This window comes from Liolophura sinensis, chromosome 4 (assembly GCF_032854445.1).
Source record: "Liolophura sinensis isolate JHLJ2023 chromosome 4, CUHK_Ljap_v2, whole genome shotgun sequence".
Taxonomy (NCBI): domain Eukaryota; kingdom Metazoa; phylum Mollusca; class Polyplacophora; order Chitonida; family Chitonidae; genus Liolophura; species Liolophura sinensis.
Genome location: NC_088298.1, coordinates 8,525,969 through 8,549,234, shown reverse-complemented (window position 1 = coordinate 8,549,234; position 23,266 = coordinate 8,525,969). Strand labels below are relative to the sequence as shown.

The following is a 23,266-nucleotide window of genomic DNA, read 5'->3' as shown; positions in this document are numbered from 1 at the left end:
CAAACCCAGTGTTTGATACATGAACAAAAACACTAACACACAATTTTCCCCGCATGTTTCCAATCTAAGTAAAAGTCAGATTTAATACCTGCTCCATATACTGACTAGATGTTAACACCAGGTAGATATCAACAAACATCCAATCGAATTCATCCTTTAGTGCTTTGGAAAAAGAATTAAACTCTTTCATTCCGCACAGCACTGAAACGACAAATCTGATTGAAGGAAAGTTTTGACTCATCTAGCCTCCGAGTAGTTGTTATACTAGAGATTCCAAAAGGCCATTTCTGACTTACGTCAAAATTTAAAATCTCTTCATAATGCTTAATTTTTGGTAGTGGAAGTTGAAATTTCGGCACATTTGTGTTCGGATAATTTTGGTGAGGTGTACAATATTTTGTTTTCTAATACCGAAAAATAAGCTTTAAGATGGTATTTCAAAATTTGATTCAAGTTAGAAATGGTTTTGTGAAATCGACCCCTGGGCCTTTATTTATCAAACGTCTTAAGACTTAAGTCAAAAATTCAAACACAGTTACAATTAAAATGTTTGGCTCTAGGAAGTTAAAAATTTGCACACGGATTCTTTACTGCAGAACAATGTACTAATTACAGTTTGAGTTCTATCATATTTTTACGGTTTAAGAGTTTACTTTTTATGAACTTGGAAATTGTGACTTAAGTATTATGTTACTTGATAAATACGTGACCAAAGCCCGATTCCAGAAAGACAGTTCTGACTTAAGTCATTTGATCCATTCGTCTTGAGTTAACATTGGTGAGGCGGACAAAGTTTTAATTTACAGAGCCCGAAAATTAGCCCTGAAATCGCATTTAAACTTTTGACCTGAGTCAAAACTGGCTTTGTGGAATCGACCCCTGGCTTAGAACGGCGTAACACTCGCATATAAAGCAGTGACCAAATCTGACTTTACCGAGATTGATCTCATGCTCCATTCGTCCTTTTGAAAGTTAATTTAGTGAATTGCACAAGCCACAGGTGTCGTTACACAGGAGACTTATTGGTCAGACTGGAGTCTATTTTGATCCGAGTTATGCTTTTACTGAAATAAGTGTAGTTGCTCGCGCTTGATGAATCTCCTTGCCGGTTCCCGTGGGCATCCCATGAACACAAGGCGTTAACACTGGTGTTCTTCAATTGATCAAATTAACTATTCAATTAATTTATTAAACACCATTCAAATAAATCAGTCAATACTAAGTACAGTAACAACTCGCTGGCACGACCTGTCTACCTTTGCATTATTGCTTGGTTATTGCTTAACACCACACTTAAAATCCTTTCACCTATACGACAGTGACAAGTTCCATGTCGAAGAGGAGATCGTAGTTCCCGAGATAAACCACAAACCTTTTGCAAGTTATTAGCGAACTTTTGGACGTGTGACATACACATTATATTGGTGGTAGGCTAGCGGTCTTCAGTGAACGTTATACTGCATCACTGGCCACACGAGCATCGTCGAATAGGAGATTGTAGTTCCCGAGATAAACCACAAACCTTTTGCAAGTTATTAGCGAACTTTTGGATATGTGACATACACATCATATTGGTGGTAGGCTAGCGGTCTTCAATGAACCACTGGCCACACGAGCGCCGTTGAGCAGTGAAATCTGGGAAATGCACAAATTTTCTGTCTACAGATGATTCGCAGCAGACAATCCCATTAGTCAGCGAATTGTTTTGATTACTCTGAGGAATGGCTGCAGTAAGACAATGTCTTTTATTTATTTATTTACTTATTTATGTGGTGTTTTACGCCGTACTCAAGAATATTTCGAAGGCGGCCAGCATTATAGCGGGAGGAAACGGGACAGAGACCAGTGGAGGCCCTCGACCATCCACAGTTTGCAGACAGACCTTCCCACGGACGGCCAAGGAGGAAATTACCATGAGATGGACTTGGACTCACAGCGGCCGTATTGGTGAGAAGCTCGTGGGCCATTGCACCGAGTGTAAACCCCATATCCTAATGCTGGTAACATCCGAGGCGAATGAGACTGCTTGTCACATGGCTCCGATCAACGGACGTATACATATTTTGCTGCTGAAAAGGGAAATCCATGACCAAGGATCCCATGACCAAGGAGAATGGTGAATTATGGCAACCAAAATCGCTGTCAGAAAATAGGAGGAACCAACAAGAGGGAACGAGGTAAACAGAAAAAAACAACGCACCGGAAGTTTTCACTTTCAGAATGTATGCATAGTTTTTATTGAAATATAAAAACTGACACATAGTTTAGTCTGTAAAGTGTGTGGGAAAGTTGACAGATCTTCCCTTATCATCAAATTGTCTAAGTTGTTCATGCAAACGTAGTGTGGCATTTCTTCGCGAGGTAGACAACTTCCTGTACAGACCGGAAGTTGCCTGTCACTGACGCATACTGCGCTTTAACTTCACAAGGCTGTACCTATGTTCACAACTGGACTGATCTGCTCGGGAGCAAACCCTTCTCTTGTATATTTTTATTATTAAAGACACGCTAATTTCAGTTCTAAATTGTCTAACAGTGTTCGTGAACGTTATCAAACGCACTGAAAGCGTTAGCTAGTCAGATTTGACTTAGAAGTGCTCTGCATTGTCAAAAATTTTGCTCCGTCAAAATACTTACGATGGTTGTTTTGATTTTTGTTTTGACACCACAAAAGCCGATGGCTGCCTAAAAGTGAGATTCTCTAAATGCTGGTGATGAATAATATGGAAATTTTAGGAAGACGACTTCTCGAAGGCTAATATATCAAGATTTACGTATGGTTCAACTGAACTACACGGCTGCTCCCTGCAAATACAGACCACAGATTCCATAGCAACACATCTTTTACACCGAGCCGAGTTACCCCTCCTATATTTTACACCCAAAGGTAGATAACTCCTATCACAATCTTACAACCCTGAACGTTCGGCAACCACAGTAACAATAAACACGTGTTTTAGCAATACTTCTCCCTTGACTTTACTAAACGATTAGGTTTGCGAACGAAGTGACATACTATGCAGCGTATGAGTCATAGTCAGAAATCCGTGAAGAATATATTTACCGTATTGAATCGAACAATACTTGATCAAATAAATGGTTATGATATGTACAATTATATGTGATGTCAGAGAGTTATAGAACGGAAGCGAAATCACAGTTTTATTTCAATGGTCGAATAATACAGAACAACTAATAAAACATTCTATCAACTTATTTTATAGAATCTTATTTTATACCCAACTTGAAACTGCGGTCTGATACGTTTTGTAACCATTTGTGACAAAGGTGTGCAGATAGCTTGTTCAAACGCAGTAGGAGAGAATTGAGTTAGGCTTACCCACGGGATAGATCGCAAAAGCAAAGCAAAAATGTGAGATTGTGGCAAAATGATGTGTCATGAAACATCTGTTTGCTGTTCGGTATAAGTCTGGCTATGAACGTGGTGACTTTGACAGATAATCTAACAAGATTAGAATTTCGCTCTCAGGTTTCATAACATTTCACGCTATTCTGCTTTGGTGACAAGTGACGATGTTTAAGTCCAATATCAGAGACGGTTGATCTCGGGGTAGGGTAAATGTGAAAATAGTTACCACAAGTAACAGGATGAAGAATAAGATTGTCCTTTTTCAAATGTAGTTTGCCATAGATGACTGCATTTGAGAAGGGCTATGCACGAAAGGAGCTTGCACCGTATCAATGTGGAGTGTTAATATTCACAGTTAACAACGCCACGATATACCGTTTTGCTAATATCATGCCAGGAGTGGACCAGAAGTTTTCGTGGTTTAAAGACAGTTTAGGACCGCAGAAGTCTTAACAAACATCACGGCAAAGACAATATAATGATATAGATGCTTATTTCCTGTAACACAAAAAACGAACTGAAAAAAAGCCCAGAATGTTGCTGTTGTTGTTGCAGACCTGAGCATTCTCTGCTCAGGGTAGTCTCATAAGAATGAGCAAAATAATGAATGCGGCGAGCAATTTATAACTAATTGGGCCTTAGAAAATTTGCGTCAAGTGTAAATGAAATCGAGGAAACGAAAGAAAGAGTTGAATGGAATGAGCGCGAACTTGCCTAAAGTATGAACATACATTGCTGGATGTATTTTGGTCGTTAGTTTGAAACAGTGTTGTTTGACTCGTGTTTTTTCACTCTTTTGTTTCACACTTTTGTCACACACAGTTGAGGTATTTCTGATTCATATAGGAAAAAAAATTCGGGCTTTAATTTTCAACTTTATGGAAAGATTTGCAAGGGAATGACACGGTTAATAAATAAATAAATACTTGGAGCAATAAATAGAATATATATACATTCACATGTGTCAACAGGTACATCATTAGTTAATCAAAACAAGGCATAATATCTAGAAATGGAATGCTTATTTCTTTGAATGGAAAAAAAGCGAACATGTCATTTATCTGCAGTTACATAAACTTCAACAGGATCCGTCCATTGAGCTGAAAAGACAACAAAAACTGTATGACGGCTAAAATTGCCCTAAAAATTGTTTTACACGTCATGGATTTAACACAATGGCGAAACCAATATAAAATACGATGTAACAGAAAATTTAACCACTCTCTTCAATCGCAGTATACATGGAATGTAGTATCATTCAGGTTGCATGGTTTGAGTGGCAGCGATTTTAGTGGTTTACAATAATGAAACTTTAGTACAACGACGTACGACTCTTCTTTGTTGTTGTTGTTGTTCAGTCATAAACGAATTAATGACCATTACTTAATGCGTAAGAATAATTATGAAATATGTTATCCCGTGCAGGGTATATTTACGTAATGTGCTATATTTAATATTAATAACATTCATCCATTGTCTAGTATAAGTATGAAACAAATCTTTCCCAAATAAATTGGGAATGAAAATCATGATGTTGGAATAAACATTTTTAATAATATCAACATCACAAGATTGCAAGGCAACCCCCTAATTCTTTGGTTGATACTTTGTGCTACAACACTGGTGGAAACTGTCCAATGAAACTTGGCGTAACGAACTTCTACCACTGAACAACACGACCGTCCAATCAGCAATAGCGTTCTAATCAATTTCACAATACAGCTTTTATGTGCTTCGTATCACCCAGTTTGCCTTATTTAAATGCCCACCTGTGTTTCTCTTTCGCCTCTTATTCTGACGCATTCTTATAAAAGGCTAAACTACATATCCCAGTTATGAATATATTACAGACAGTTCCTTCAAGTTTTTCCTCGCGCGTCATGCTGAGTTTCACCCAGGAATACTATTATATGCATTGCTGTTCTCCTCACCGTCTCTTATTACATTCAGACAAGGCAATGCAACGACCTTTCCTTCCTTTCGAATCTGTTCAGTGCAATATGTACTTTCTTGGAGACATACTTCAGTGCCTTCGTAGTTTAGTGCCTACGTACTATAGTACCTACATGCTTCAATGTTTTCATACTGTAGTGCCTTCATAGTTCAGTGCTTTCATGCTTTGGGGCTATCCCGCCTTATTGCCTTCTTGCACATCACCTGCAACTACCACCGAGTTTCGGTAAACTCGAAAGAAGGTGTCCATCCATGCAAAAATACAGGCTATGCGATCATTTTCTGCCAATGCCATCTGGTTTGTACTGACAGGGAATCATATCATGTATAACATGCCGTGCTTTACAGCATCACTCATGTCATCTTTACATTTGTTCGTGACAACAGTCTTTTTTCTTTGCTCTCCGATACATATTCAATCTTAGCTTTAACTGACAGCTTCCTGGATTGGAACGAACTCTTTGTTAAGCAATCTTGGCATTCATTCTAACTCTTTTCTTCTTGATTTACATCCCCCTGTGTTTGTCTTCCCTATACTCTTACAGCTTTCTGTTCTGTCTTCCAAAAAAGGTATCAAAAAAGGCTCTTAACTGCTCTTAACCACATTCGTGCAAGCTTTCTTTGTTCAACAGGAATTAGCAACGTATCTTCATGATAACGAGGTTGAAAGAAAACATAAATGCACGTAAAGTTCAAATGAATGAGTGCGAACAGTTAGTTGTAAATGTGGTCTTCTATATTTTTTTTCATAGACAATATATGCAAATAAATTTTCACGCTCTTCGATATGATTTTGGCTTCATTTCTATCTTTTCTTCTCCTTTAAATTCATTCCATGTAAGCAATCTTCGTCCCTGTCGTTAACTCAAGAGCGTTTCCGTACCTTTCCGGGTGAAACTGAATCTAGGCATGTCATACTTATGTCTGACATAGACCCCTCTATACACATTATCATGTCACGTTTTCACCTGCTGCTACTTGTATCCCTCTCTCCTATCGCTTGCAATATTCCCATACGCCCACTTAAAATGCCAGTGTACTTAGTATCCTGTCCCTTACCACTTAACTTATTCAATCTTTTTATCAATCTGAGACATCCCCATCTTAACATGCTTTCTATTTCATCTTGTGCTCACTTGTTTCTTGCAATATTTCATCGCATACACAACCTTATGCAATGAATGCCCTTTACAAAGGCAAGTAAAAGGCTCTTCCTTTCTCAGCATCCCTTAATAGTTTCCACCTTACAGTTTATGCTTTGGCTGGCTCAGTGCATCGGTATTTTATGTACCATTACGTGGTAAGTCAAACTTGCGGTATCAACGAAAATAAGCAACATTCTATCTAATAACTAACCAGATATCACATAACTTGTTTTCTGGAAATCATACATTTCCATATTTACGATTTATGCTTTGTAAAGATTCACCCATTCTCTATAGACGTAATGATTCCGTTCTTTTGCTTTGCCATTTCTACTGGAAGATCAACACCTATTTAGATTGCCCGTAGCACGGTGTCTTCCTTAATGAAGAATGCGCATGTGCTGTAAGGCACACAAAAGCCGATGACGTCTATACTTAAAATGATGACGTTGTGAAAGAATCACTTGTCAGCCACTAACACATGAATCTCAATAGAATTTTGCATAACTCTATAAAGAGAAAATTCATGCGCATAACAGAATAATCACGCAGAAAGACACTTCACGAAAGATCAATAATTTCTAAAACAGCAACGATATCACGAGATTACGTGGAATTGAAAAATGACCTCCTGCTTGGCCAAGTCTTAACACAGTCTCGGAGTTAGACTAACACTATGCATGGCGTCCTTGGTTTTTTTTGTTCAAACTGGCCATTTTAACGCTCTAGTATAGAACTGGAAGTTTTGAACGGGAAGGGAGAATGTCTGAGAGTGTCAATAGATTGGTGGGGGGGGGGGGGGATGGGGAGGGGGGTTAAGGGCGGGGTGGGGGGTGTTTAAGAAGGCGTAAAAGGAATCAGTACGACCTCCTATCTTTACAACGTCAACAAAAAATTTCAAAACGTAACCAAATCTGCACATCTCTCTAACGTTATAACACGGTATTCTAACGTTATCTACCGTTCCAACAGTGGCTTGAAATAATGGTAACAATACTACAGATACTTAGAAAAAAACGTTCTAACACCGTCTTACAGAGTATATAGGGTTCAATAGAGTAACAAGTTTTAACTTATATTTTTTAAAGACAATTTCTTAACATTTGTAACGACTCTGGGAAAACACGGCGATTCACACGTATATATATATATATATATATATATATATATATATATATATATATATCTTCTAGACTATATCAGATAAAGGTAAATACAGATACATAAAATGTATACATAACAATCGTATAAACAATGCTTGTGACTACGCCATCCATAGCGTCTTACCATCCGAAGTCTACCTTCCCTAGTGGGAACAAGTTCATCCTGGCGGAATATATTCACTGTGAACTAGGCACCTGGGCTTCTAACTAAATATGCCGTGATGCATTCGTTTTTTTTTTTTGTTTTCTCTTTACAGAGATACATATTTTCTCATATTTTTTGTACATTATACAGCACAATAATATATATTTGCCATTTGCATATGAGTCATATCTGTATTTTTATGTGCCTTAGCGCCACTCCGTCTTCATCTTTTGGCCTTGCACCTCTTCTCCTCAGAATCTGGCCGTGTGAACAGTGTCCATGCCCACACCTTGGCGTAATTGCCGAGTAAAGCTTTCTCTGATGCAGTTTCTCTGATAGCGAAGATGCAAACGATGCCTGACGGGAATTTCTTTGGTTACGGCTTTTAATTTTGTTTCCGGTTCCCATACAGTGACGTAATAATGCGGGTCGTCTGGGAAACGTCACTCTAATGCTTTGTTGATCACATCCGATGATGACGTCATACCCAGCACTGATTTTATCTACTCTCTGGTTTGCTGATTTTGGCAGTATACTGTACACCGATTCATGCTTTTCGTGAATGTTTATAAAAAAAATTCTAAGGCACTGCTAAACATAAACTGAATCTGAGATATATCATGCGTGCCCAAAAATGGTGGCATTGTTGTTGTTGTTGTTGTCGTCAACAGTGTTGCAGTGCAAAAAGGTAAAAAAAAAAACTGTTTTTGGCAAATGTGGGTATACCCGAACACGATTACAATGTTTACCGACAACTTTTAGAGTTTTTGTTTCATAAATCGCTAATGAAAGGCGAAAGTGTCGATTATTGTGATTTCTTTTCCTTTTACAAACTCTAACGCTTTCTTTATCTGAAATTAGCAAATGTTCTAATGCTGTTTCAATCAGCCAAGAGAGATAGCGCCCCCAGTGCTTAACGCGTATTGTCCCGTGGACGGTGATCGTGGTTTGACGCTGAAAACAGAAAAATGTCTCTCTGCACATTCTGGTAACGCCATCTCTCAAGACAATTGTTTTACTTCACGATGGCGAGATCGTCTCATCCGAAGAGCTTACCCGCGCATACTGCTAGTGAACACGCCTACCTGTGGCCATCTGTGGAAATAAAATCTGCGTTCTCGCCATTTTCCGCTCTGACAACATCACACATGCTAGAGGAACAATATTTTCCGGTCTTCACATGATCTCCGCTTTGGGGTTCACATCTCCATCGCCGTCACAATTAAAGTAATCCCTTATGCATCTGGCCAAAGTGATTTTGTCTACAAAGCGACCCTTTTGCACAATTTGTCACACGTTACTATTGTCATCATTTATTTGATTTCCGGTGTGACGAAACAGAGGTTTGTTTCGATATTGATTCCAAAGCTGTAAGATTAACTCGGACACCAACACGTCGTTCGCGTTCTTCCCGACAAGCCGAAGAACGAAGATGCCATCTTGTCGGAGATATTGTTCCGCGAACTTTACCGCGAGCTTTTTGTCCAGTTCCGACTTATAACACTCGTTGACTTTCAGGAATTTCTTCAGATACCGTATCCGCTGAGGCCTGACAACAATTGTGTAGATCCAGATAAGAAAGTTCAAAACACTAAGTGCTGCGACGAATACTAGCCAAAACCATATGAAAATAAAAATTTTCTCATTAAACAAATTTATTGGCAAAACGCACTGCACGGTGTAACGATTAAGGTTTCCCAGCCGGCGGATCTCGAAGTCGCAGAGTGTGACGCGGGGGAATCGAGGCGACTCACTCCAGTTATTGCCTTGAATCAACTGACTCATGATGTCAAAGCCGTAGATGTTATAGTTCGTCCCCAGGAATGCGTTCAGGATGAACAACTGACCTATCGCGTTTGCCAGGTACAGGCATTTAATAATCATGTAAATGGCCACCAGGTAGTTCCCGTATCGCTTCCCGCACAGCAAACAGCAATAGTTCGCGAGCTGCTGTCGGAGGCGAATACAACATCCAGAACGGTATTCCCGCGCATTCTCCAGCCAGCGATCCATGTAGCGCGCGATGTGCTTGATGGTGCGTTCCCGGTCCTCAGGCGCGATGAACTGCGTCTCGGCGGCCAGTGTCACGATCCGGTCCAAGTTGACTCCGGACGTGGTGCTAAGAATACGCCACATGATGCAGGGAAGCTTGAAGAGCAACGCTTGGAAGAGTAGTATCATGGGTACCCACTGGTAGTAGCCGATTTCCTTCTGCTTCTTTGGTTCGTCCATCGTAGGGATCTCTTCGTAAAGCGGAATGTAGTAAGTGTTAGAGATCCAGCAGACGTTGTTGGTGTAGTCCACGTGGCTCTTGGTGAATTCCCCCGGGCACCAGCAGTGGATCGGTTCGCCGACATACTGTTTGGTGCTGACCACAATGGTGAAGATGATCAGTACGATGGTGGTGTACAAATGGTGCAGCCGGTCTATCCAGTCATCGTCGTAGCGTCCCTTTAACCGGGCATAGGTGGCGAAACTGCCTAGAACACTATCAAGCCTGCGGAAGAGAAGAACACAAGGAAAGCAATGAATAAATGAACGAACGAATGAATGAGTAATTGCATGATCGAGGTGGTCTAGAACACTATGAAGCCAGTGGCAGAGAAGAAAACAAGGAAAAATAATTATTAAATGAGAGAACGAATGAATGAGTGATGATGCCTCTGGAAGAGAAAACAGATAACAAAACATGGAAAACAATGAATTCATGAGCGAATTCAGCCAATAGAGTTCCACACCTATATATATATTAAAGCATATACATATAGTGCCAGAATTACACACTTCATGAACAAAATTGTGTTGGAATTGCATTCAGTAAGAGTTAGTATTGCGGGAACAGCACACTCTGTGAGGAAATGAGTAAGAACTGCACACTATAGTGGTTTACATACATGGCATTTACATTTTGTAGAAAGCAAATAGTACTTTTCATCAACATCTGTACTGCATACACTTTGTATATCGATATTTCCTCCATATTTGCAGCTGTCGCGTGAATATGCAGTAAAAGTTACAGGTATTGGTGATGAATGTTCCAATAGACGTAAAAAATGTTTTATTTACACTGAAAAACATTGGAACAAATATTAAATATTTCGCGTTCAACAAAGACGCGTTCAACAAAGGCGACCCTTCTCTTAAAACATAATGTAATAAATAATTGAACACAAAGTCTGTTGTTTGTATGGTAATAGAATGCATCGAGATCATTCTGTTAAGTACAGAACACACACATGCTATTAAGTCAACATAAAGATTGTATTAGGCTAACAGGATAAGACGTTGAATATGACACAGCATTTTATATTATAATAACAAGATACATTCGCGTATCACTCAAACAACAGATTGTTGCTTTTGAATGTTGCATGGGATTATCACTGGGAACTAAATTAAGACTGCAAAACCCAAAAAAACGGATTTGTCAATTCGGCCTAAACATTATCAGTACCAAGGTAAAGCTTGTCTGGTGTCATTGGGGTAATAAATGTATTTAGACTTGGTTCTAAAGGCCTTTTTTTTGGAAATTCGAGGCGGGCGTCAAATGTGAGCATTGGGTGCAAAACGCATCTAACTTCCTTAGCGTTGAGATGCTGGGGGGGGGGGGGGGTTGTCGAGGGCTTTTGTACAGACCTAGGTCCACGATGCCATAAATAAAACAGATACGGGATGATATCTGAGCCTCGGGCAATTGTCGGAATGGGGGTCTTTATCCCAGTAAAACACCACCTGAATACGGTGTAACGGCACTGCCAACAATCCATGGAGCACGCATCAACACTAATAGATGCAAGCGATACAATCTTTGGCTTCTGTAAACTAAAATGATCCATTCGGGGGTTACGCTGCTACGTGGGGGACTATATGGCGATGTTTAAAATTTGTTCTAGCACGCGAGAGATCATTTACGTTATGCACGAGACTACCGTATGGCGACCAAATGACCATCAAGGATGCACAACCTGGTCAAAACTAGCACAAAAAGCCAGTCGACAGAAACAGGACATTTTTTATGTCAGTAAGTCAAAAAAAATTTATAAAGAAGCGAAGTTATAAACGTATAGGTGTTCCAAGTTAAAATCAATTTAATAATAAATGTTTTAATTTATATTTATTTTTTTCATTGGTGTTTAACGTACTCAAGTATACCGGCGGATTTTGATTTATATGTGGTGCAAGACGTGCTCATGTCACGGTACAATGGGGCTCGTGTAAGTTTTCCGTGACACCCTCGTGTTATTTACCATATGGTTTAGATATACTTGGCTGAAATCAAATTTCGATGTTGAGTTTGAGTTTGAAAAGTGCAATCAAGACCCTCAGAAACAGCCACTACTTTTGTTAAACATAAAATTACAAGTATATGTTGTTTAAAGGAAAATGTGGTGAGGAAACACCATTGTTCTGTACTTGGTAAAATGTGCCATACGGTTTGGAAAGAAGAATCGTGGAGCTCCTGCATACGAACTGCTGGCTTTGATTAGTTTTAGATATGTATAGGCATGGTTGCTACGCCTCGTTAAAAGCAATCCTCGCCTCCGCCCGTTCCGCTCATTCAAAGAGTCAATTTCGAAATATTTCTCCATCTGATTAGCTCCTTTACATATCTGGACATGCCAGAAATACGTTTTCCAGAAGATTTCCCTGTGGTCCCTTTTCCGTCTGACCGCTATGTCCCGGTTTTATATGAAGCCCTTCTGAGGCATTGTGGTGATTACCTCGGTGTGAATTATCCCACAGTAAATAAAATTTTGCCGAGAACATCGCAACAAGGCTGACGTCATCATAGTGTTTTTCGAGCAGTGAGTCAAAAGCCAGGAAAGGATCAAACGTGACTCAAGTGACCTGTCTTGAAGGTTTGCCAAATAGTGCATGGAGATTAAATCCCAAGAATGATGTGCAAAAATGTTTTAAACACGGGTGTGGTACAAAATTTTAGGCTGGTAATCTTGTGATACAAGCTAACGTGTTTTTTCACCAGTTACCTGAGGTGAGATACCTTATTTCATGCTAGGCTACTATTTCGGCTTTCCCATGGAATACCGTGATATTATTTTTTGTGCAACATTAGAATACATCAGTAATTTTTAATATAGACTACGTGGTCCATACAGATTTATTTCCTGGTTTAATATCGCCGAAAATCTTTTTTAACGCGGGAAGTAATTCGATATTTGAGGCATAAACTGAAGGTCGTGAGGGGAGTTAAATGTTTCTTCACTGAACAAGAAACCGGAGCAATTCGATCAAAAAGTCAGCATGATGGTGCAGCAAAAAATATGAACACGCAATAATCCGGAAAGGTTCGGAGTTTTATGAGACAGGCCTGTGTATTATTCTGATAAATGACTGTTTTGTAATTTGGACTAACTCAACTTTACCAGGATAACCGGATACAGCTATCCACTGTGAATCCGAGAACAAAATAATACAACACGGATTTTATAAGACTCTCCGCCGTGGGGATTAAAAAAGACAATGTACGAGTTTTCGGAGACCTACACTCGCCTGAGCAAATAACCATTGTATGGCAACCGTTGGAAACAGTGAAAGTATCACTTACACCGATGTTCTGGTCATGCTATTGTGTTTTTTGCTGGTTTCTTTTCTTGCTTAATTTAGCAGTTTGACAACAATATCTCACTCTAATTAGAGACACTATGGTGCTCTTTGGCTAACAAGTTGATTTATCAGTCCTATTTCTTACATTGGTGGTTGTTTTCTGCTAGTTTCCTCGAAACCCTCAAAGTATCCGTTTTAAGTACAGATAGATAACATGAGATATTATCACATAGAGGATAATCTGAGATATGCAAACTGGTAACGTTATCCAGATTAGCTATGGGTAAAAACAAACTGCATATTGGCAATGTATCACACGTCACTGATCCGAATGTTAACAAAACAACTGGCTCTGTGTGTTTCACACTGCCACAAATGGAGTAACGGTTTACCCGTCTGTATGCTGAATTATTACACACAACTCAGTCTCAGTTATTATATTTCCTATCTTGTGTCATACTGCTATAATAACACTATTGAGTCTTAATTGTGGATTATGCCTTTTCCAATCTACAATATCATACCGATAGTATATCACAAATTCTGGCTATCCTTGCATCACAATATTCCCACCAATGGGCCCAAAGGGATTTGAATACAAAATACCCGTATATACAAGTAGGCCTCCACTACAGGACTTCCTAGATCTCACTGCATGTTTTGTAGTCGGATATATTCAGGTTGTATTCCACAAAGTTTGGGGATGTAGGGTAGGCCACAAGGTACTTTTGAAAGCCAAGCTTGGATCCAGGTGGCGCTTATTTTAAACAGGCTATAAATTGTAGACATACAACATAATCAAAGTGAAATGTAACACCAGGTATGATGGAAATAAAAGATTCTTCCAAATATTTTCCCGTTCATTTATCAAAAACAGACCATTAAAGTAAAAGAAAGGTAAATATGAATCATACAACCTAAAACTGTGCATAAATATACTTTCATTTATTGTTTTTTGAGAAGAGAGTTAATGGCGATAAAACCTTTAAATTTTAAATTGGGTTTCATAGACCATACTATCGGAGTTAAGGACCTCTGACGTCACAGGAAGTTTTTCCAACTTTAATCACGACCCTGAATATTGCAATAACTCTTTTAACCCATGAGTAAAAGATTACTGAAATAATGTTCTGAAAAATTCCTTCCTTCTGGTGAACATCAGGAAAAAAAGGTGATGTGGCGTCAGAGTTCCTAAATAACGTCAGTATGGCCCATAAAGCCCACAGTAGAATTCAAATATTTGAATGCCTTTGATCACCATTAATGAATGTATTTTTACACCTAGTTTTCAGTTGTCTGTATGATGAACCTTACTTCATATTATAGCTTTCTTTTAATTTAAACAGCTACGTTTTGTAAGTAAATGCTTTTATCAACATTTTTCAAGTAGCTCCACTAAATACCCTAGAATTCGTAGGAAACAACAAAAGGAAAACTGTAAAAAAAAAAAATAAGAAGGTTTGTTTTCCTGTTATAGTCTCTATTATACAACTACACAGTGTTCAAAATCACAGCAATAGAAATGGTTAAAGTGCAAACAATATCAATCGAACAAGTTAATTTTGAGAGCTGTGTACGTTAAAATTGGAACTACAAGCCAATTAAAACCGTTACATAAGGTAATTGTATTACTATAGTCGATGTGTAACAACTCGTGCTTTGCCAAGTCGGATTTGGAACGTTGCGGTCGAACTGCAAGCACTTTACGCATAGTCCAACGCCGAAGTCCGCTTTCGAATATTTGTTTAAAACGTAGTGATTCATTGGCAAACATTATGTGCACCGCGTTACACCAATGCTCGGTTTTGAATGTGAAAGTCGATTTAGCAAATTATACCTTTCGCCCATTGTATGCCTTTGACGTATAATGGTTTATATTGAGAGTAAATCAGACTTGACAGTGAAGCATTTACAGCCCGCAATAAGTGGCTAATTGATGGTTACTGGGCCTCGTCCTAAGAGGGGTGGCCCAATGGGTAGAGGCCATGCATTTACAAGCAAGCAACTTGATTTATACAAGGTATGCTACTTAAGGGAGAGATTGTCAATAGGGGAAGAGCCCGGATGACTCCCTGTGGTTTTGGGACGTGTTGAGAACACAGTTGTACTTGATCATTATTGTTGTTGTTTTAGAAAAGAACATCACAGCTTTTTATGAAAACAACGCGAGTACATTTCACACGTTTGTCAAGATATAGGTCACAATTTTGGATCGGTGAAAGGGTAATGAGGCTTTACCAGTTTTTCACTTTTGAAAACAGCATGAGAATGGGAAAAAATGATGTTTGGGAAACGACAAAAATCGTTAAAATCTACAGGGAATTCAACAAGATGGTATTTGTCTACCACAGAACATTTTTTCATTTTATTCTGACATCTCCCAGTAATGCATATGTTGTGCTTCAAATGCCGTGGGGATTTGACGTTTTTTAACAGCATACAGCTACTGAGCCAGTACCATCCTTCGCTCAGTCTACTACAAAACAAAAAAAAAAAACACAAAACAAAAAAAAACACAAAACAAACAACAAAACAAAAGACTTTAGGACCACGGGAAAGTAAGTTCATTTTGGTAGAATGAATTAACGGACTCGCAAGGTTATTGTCTCCAACAACAACAACAACAAATCGATTGAATCTGTTAGCTAATGGTTGGAACTAAATAACCAAAATAACCTCTAAACTTCCAATTCTGTCTCAACGCAAAAATCAGAGAGCACATACCAACCGTCAAAGAAACCAGATTTGTTCATCTTATCGAGATTGAAGGTATCTACTTCTTCTTTGGGGCGCTTTTGGTTTATGTATGAGCAGCACACCATCGGAAAAGCTACAGGGTGCCCACATAGAGAACCGCAGAGATGACCCCAGAGGACTTGGTGGAAGGCAAAGCAAGTCTATGTAGTACAATCACCACACCATCGGGAAAACCCCACATAGAGGACGTCGGAATTGGTGAAAGGCAAACGCAAGTCGGCGGTAAACCGCAGTAAAGTCCTGGCCACCTCCCCTTTGCACTAATTGTTCACCGTCATTTGGACAGTCGACGGTCAGACACGTTTTACCAGGCCGTGATCATAACGAAAGTCGAGCAGGCAGGAATCGTGTGGATTTTATGATCACCTATACCTACAGTCATGCAACTTCCCCGACGCTCGTTTGTTCACGTATAGGGCTGGCCACTCCAGCAGCTGGTAACGTCAGACACGACTGTCTAGTGGTGGTGAAACACTGATACTTTTTAAATTGGGTACATTGGTAATATAGCTGCAGGCAGAGATGAGCTTACACCCTTTTGTCTTGGCACTTGGTGAATTCCAGCGGGACTCCCCGAGGCTGTCGCACACAAGGCCGTCCAGGTCCATCGAGAGGAAGCCGGGTATACGATCCGCGTAAATGTTTTAGTGGGTAGACATTACACTGTATAATATTGTCCGCATATTTTGAGGCATGCTGCGTTACAACTGCTTCGATATCTAGACGCCTTTCAAAGATTGGAGCTGTTACGGGTATTTAGTCATAAAGAGATGTCAACAAGGCCTATCATCTATACAAGACTTGGACATGTGTAGTTTCATCCAGGCACTATATGTGTTGATGATAAAAGGCACGGGAGTAATGCCCACATCTTTTTCTGGGTCCGCAGTCAAAAAACTCCTGTCACTTCTCTGAGGATGAGAATTGTTTACGAGAGACTAATATCGTTGAAATCCGTTCCTGCGTTCACGATAAAAACGCCTCGGCAAGGAGGGCTTCGCAGCGCGCGCCAGATGCGACCCTGCAGAAAGGCACTGCGTGAAATGAAAGGAGCAGACGACAGCCGAGTTTCCGCTACATGCCTACGCTCGCCATGCTGATAGCGAGCTGGTGCAATCAGCGAACGCTGCTGCAGTGGGATTTATGGCAAAGGCTGCCGTCAGAGATTGTAGCCTCTCGTGCAGCAGGTGTGAGGGCTAACGTTTTCCTTATATGGAAAAGGTATATATTATATATAAGAAATGTTATCCTCGGTTATCTTTCTTTGGAACAAGCTCGGTGGCAACGAGGATGGGCATACAGCTGTGGCCTGGTTTTAGAAAATAATTTGAAATGTAGTTTGGGATTTGAAAAGATGGAAATGTATTAAGCTTTTGCTTGGTATTACTATTTTAACTTATGGTTTAGTTTTCTTTTGTATCATTATCGAAATACATCTCGCCGTCCTGAGGCTTGGTTAATACGCAGCCACCATTATCAGTCATCTTTTTTTACAAAATAGTTTTTGCGCGTGGCAGAGGTCGGCGTTAGAAGAATTTTAGAAGAAAAAAAATCCAGCGGTAAAACCCTCCAGTAACAGCGGCAAAGCAGTCTTAATCCCTCTCGTCTATTCTCTGGGGAAACTGACAACACTTCAACTAGCCAAGGAAAACATTTCGGTCCGACTGTTTGCTAAATGCGACGATTCAAGAGCAATTTGCCTCGAAAACCAGACATCAGGTCGTCTTAGCTAGCACAGGTTGGAAAAAAAAACATCTACCAACGTATCCCGGGAACGCAAAAGTTTTCGATCAGGTCGCTCATCAAACAAACGGCGCTGTTGCCTTGGCAACGCGGATGAGTTTCGTTTTGAGTCAACACTCGTTTCGTTACATAACTTGCTAATTTCGCATTCTTCGTCCAAACCTAAGACACTAATGACACGAATTGTGTCCAGCGCAGTCCAATCAGAAACAGCGCGTCAGAAATTTATATTTAAAAAAATCGATAAAGCAGTCAAATGTTCTCCACAAATAAAAAATACATTAAATAACGTCAGGTGGACTTTAACTGCAATGTGATTTTTAATTTGCACAAAAAGTACATCACGACCAAAGCAGGAGTGACAGTGCTGGTACTTTTCAAAACGAATCAAGACCACACTTTTTCAAATGGAGGTGCAGCATCGTTCTTATACGCTATTTATAGCACACGGAGAAAAAGCCACATATAAAAACCGAATCTGGTTCACAGACTTCAACCCGTGACTGTCCGTTTTCGTTTTTTTTGTCCGTCATTAAGACATCTATATTTGCCAGAATCCTGCAGGAACACCAGACGCAGAGCATCATCCGAGGAGTTTGCGATTTAAACCAAGAATCATGTTATAAGTTTGTATGGTCCGCAATTTTGGATGAAAAATTTAATCAAGATATTAATGTGAGGAAATTTATGCAAACTCAAAATGTGATCACTTTTAAAGAGATATTTTTCTTAAAAATTAATAAATATTTTGACGACAGGAAATTGTCATAATTTGTACGGTAATATTTTGTCCAATCCGCACCGCCCCTCTCGGCGAGTGCGGGACTGCTGTCACCAGTAGTGAGCACTCATCGTTAAACCCACTTAGGCTGACATACATAATATGAAACTGACTCAGTTACAATAGCCGTGTAATATCATGGGGAACAGGCGCACCTGCCACCATAGCAACTCGTCCCTTTGATGACGTCATTAGGGAAATCTACCGGGCTGCCGGACTTTAATCTCTCATAAGACTGACAGAGAATGGAAGAGCGCCAGATGAGACCCGCTCCATCTTCTGAGGATCTACACGCCATCTTTAATCGTTACAACTGATTTATCTGTATTTTTCATTATTATGAATAATTGTTGTACATTTTTAGCAATAAAATGTTTTTTTTCTTCGAAACTATTTTTTTTCTTCTAGCAATCCAGCAATAATATTTCTACTTCATATCCCAGTTCAAACTCAGCAGCTGATTCAGCGAGCGAGGACTTCTTTTGGTGCGAAACTAATTTTTGTTTTTGTTCTACCATTCCCTTTTACGGCTAATTATGTGTACGAAATACAGCCTTATGCATGTAACAGAATCTAGTCCTATTTAATTCCGCGAAGAAACAAAACAATTAATTCTAACTCCTGCATAAAGATTGTAACTCTTGTCGCGCATCTGCAAATGGGTCTGTCTGCGTACACATCTGTGAAGATGAATGTGATAAACAAAGTCAGCTGGTTACTGTAACCCAGGTCAGCGAGCTTGTCACCGAAAAATTGCATTAAGTCGGTGATCAAAGGTCTCCAAAGTGTATCTGTGAAGGTGATTCGATGAGACTCACCACGTGTATTTCCTTCTCATTATAGGGCTTTGAAGAGAACTCTATTTCAAACACTGATCTCAGCGTTGTGCATCATACACATCAGCTTTTGTTGCGAAAAGTTGTTGAGTCAAAAATATATACGAATGATAGCTTATACAAAATGTAGATTTATGGAAATTTAAAGTGTCCCCATTCAGGATTACGCACATCACTTAAAATGTTGTCGGATCACAATGTATATATCCTACAGTTTCGTTTCACATTTTTTCACACACCAGAAAACTGGATATCTTGTTACACTCAACGTCTGTCTTAAACGGTTTTATCCATTGGATTTTATTTGCGGTATACATTTGGTTATTGCGTTTTAATGCAGCTCCATAAAGTAATAAATCTATATCGTGGTATATTTATAAAGAATCTAACAGTATATGAGGTTTTATTGACACACTGAGCAGTACAATGTAGACATTGTATGTTTTATCTAAGCAGTTATCACATGTATACATTAATAAAGCGTATGCAACAGCTTGTGCAACATACAGCCATGGGTACACGTACATGTCCCTGAAAGAATGAGAGACACAAAAGACCAGAGCATAGGGTGAAATGAACAGAGCATAAGGCGTAAAATGACCAGGGCAGAAGGTGTAAAACGCCAGTGATGACAATGTGATACTAGTATACCGTGCTTGTAAATGGTTACATGTAACCGATGAAATCCAGTCTGTTGTCAGTTTACCGCAGTAACAGTGCCAAAGACAAAAGCATATACAAAAGACCAAAAGCATAAGATGTAACACGACAGCATGGTACGGGCTCTTGTAAATGGTCACGCGTAACCCATGAAATCCAGTCTCTTGTCGATCTATCTAACAGTATAATTAACAACAAGTAAATGCATAACAAAATCAACAGCCTGAGCATAACAGTTGATTAACAAATATATATATATATATATATATATATATATATATATATATATATATATATATATATATATATATATATATATATATATATATATAATACTTAATTTTGGTAATTAAAGCAAAAACAGCGCCACCAGTATAAAAGGTAGATTGGGAGACGTGTTCGTTCTAAATTCACGTGATGCATTGTGGCATGTATGTACAATCCACACCGGTAATATTTTAGAATCGTGACCAATGTCTTAATTTTATATTACACGGAATTATGAAAATAATAACCATTTCTATTATTATTCTTAAAATCCATAACGGAATATTTGTTTCACTATTTCAATATCCAGCGAGGAATAAAACAGCTAAAAATGACGACATTATACGTGAAAGCAGCTGCGCACAGAAACAAATTAAACCATACGTACATATTGCGGGACAAAGGTCTCCAATCAGATTAATCGTCACATAGGGTTTCCTTGGCCTTTCGGGGGGAAAATAGAAAAAAAATTGACCAACAAGAAAACGCCTGATATTTTACGGCGGAAATACAGGGTGGCTATCGTATCTCAGCGAGGAGACGTGACCATACGAATCGGAGGTCATCGCACGTGAATGAAGTAGATTTAGCTACCAGTGGAATTGATTGAGTTCCATTCCGTGGGGGTTAGGTGTTGAAAAGTGGTGAAGTGGGAAATGGTAAACATATGGGCAGAGGGGGAGTGGGGAAGCTGCAAGCCCAAGAATGGTAGAGGTCGACTAACTATATTCCTGTACACAAAGCTCGCAGATGGCAGATGGCAAATGTGACGACGGATCGCTCATCAAGGCTTCCATACAACACTCCATTGGTATTATCGTGTTAGAGTCTTACCTAACATCCAGTAATAAATGCATATAGTTTGCAAGTTTCTATAGCGGTGACCGATCTGTTGTCCGGTACGTACAGCGGGCGAATCGATAAAGAGTTAACCAGAGGCGTACTCTTCGTCATGTACATTTCGCTGACAGGATCTGTAAATATTTCACGCAGCTTTTCTAAATATGCATGCAGATGCTAAAGGATTGTTCAGACTTGCATCATTGGATGGCATATGGCTTCCGGACCCGGCGCAGCGCCCACTGGCGAGTGGCGTAATCCTTAAATCGCGTTGCCTGGCAACGGACAGCCATCTTGTTTCTTTACCATACAGGCAGATCGGCATTGTTACATGATGTACGCGTTGTCATTCTTTAATGGAGCGTGGATGTCTAGATTGGGAAGGTCATCTGGAGTAAATCGATCCTGGCACACCTCCTTCTCTATATAAGAGGTTATCAGCGGATATTTGAAGGTATTGGGGAAAAATCTGAGGCCTTTATTAATAACGTAGTTTTAATTTAATGCTTTTCTGTAGTTATCAATTCTTCCTTACCATACTTAAAAAGATAAGATTTTTTTTGTCCTAAAACTGAATCCCAAACAAAACCTTTTTTCGGGAAGGAAAACATTGGGCATTTTCTGTATGCTTGTTGTAAAATTTGCCTACATGAAACCACTGAGCTATGAAACTAAATCAATGACGAGCAAAATTTTCGAAACAGCCATCAGTATTAAGAGTAAAATTTTCACTTAAACATTCGGTGACAGAATTTCACAGGCTAAGTTTGACCAGGTCATTTTGTATTTGTATTGCCTTTATTACGATAACCCCTAATTTTAATAAAATCGAATAGAAAATCTTAAGAAATGACTAATGAACATACACCTGTTGTATTATAACAGATCTGTTGTATTATAACAGAGATCGGTATGACGTTAAGCAATTATCAAATAAATAAATAATCAAATAAATAAATAAATACAACAGAGCTAGGTTCCCATTGGAATATATATATATATATATATATATATATATATATATATATATATATATATATATATATATATATATATATATACTTGTAGATACCTGTTTGTGTCTTTGAACCAGTAAGTACACATGCACCTATAGCGAATGCCGCAAGAGATTTCTCGTCTATAGGCTGTAAGTGTGTAAACTCTACGCCACGCACACACTGAAGACTGTTGATACGCAGAAATAAAAACAGAATACGTCGTTCCTGGCAAATGTGTCCATGGTGTGACAACAGTCTTTCGCCTAAGCACAGGTATATATTTGTAAATCTATATCTGTGTACAGGTGCGACGGGCATCTGTGAGCGGTCGTGTTGGTCGTACTTACATAGATATATCGTCAGGGTGTGTCCAGGTGATGACATGGAGGGACTTCCGCAGCCGTCGCTGGTCAAAGTTACCGGTGTATGTCAGATCGAACTGAGATCTCTTCACCCGATCTATGCACCGCTACCGGCTGCCATCAAGTTGTGTTCGCTTGCCACCAATTAGCATATCGGCTTTCCCAAGTGTGAATTAACCGTTCGCACAAGTCAAGGAGTTAGGTTTATCAATGACGTAAGAGGCCACGGCCGTCGTGATTCATTCTGAGCGCATCGTCTGACTCAAGCAAGGACTCTGCGCGCGGAAAGGGACGAGTCAACGGAGTGGGCGGGTCGCAGCTCCTTTGCACCATATTCTCTTCCTTTTACATTTCCACAGGAGCCAGTAGGGCCTGGATGCTCCCCGACAGTTTTACACAGGGAAGATTTGAGGTTGAGATTAGTTGCTGTCACAAGTTTGTATTATTCATGCTCGATAAAACGTTCTAGGACACAACGATACTTTTGAAAACTGTCGTCGCTCTAATGAATGAAACCTGTGTTGTTGTTGTCTCACAATTCAATAACAACCAGCAGTACATTAATTCATGAAAAACGAATTACCGTCTGAACTGTACGAGAAATAATGCGGGTAAGTATAATATTTACATATTTACAGACGCCCATCCTACTCAAATCCAAGCTCTCTTCACTTTTTCAAA

General features: G+C 39.4%; 1 protein-coding gene across 4 annotated transcripts in view; it reads right to left on the bottom strand.

Annotated features, from left to right (window-relative positions):
• Positions 1–7,682: 7,682 nt before the first annotated feature.
• Positions 7,683–23,266, bottom strand: part of LOC135464746 (innexin unc-9-like) — a 72,640-nt gene continuing 57,056 nt past the window's right edge. For 3 of the 4 annotated variants that reach the window (XM_064742283.1, XM_064742282.1, XM_064742281.1), the window contains exon 2: positions 7,683–10,273. In XM_064742283.1, coding sequence (XP_064598353.1) covers positions 9,067–10,273 — 1,207 coding nt within the window. In that variant the 3' untranslated portion in view covers positions 7,683–9,066. Of the gene's footprint in view, positions 10,274–16,065; positions 16,195–23,266 lie in introns of those variants that run through there. The other variant, XM_064742280.1, reaches the window with a different exon arrangement.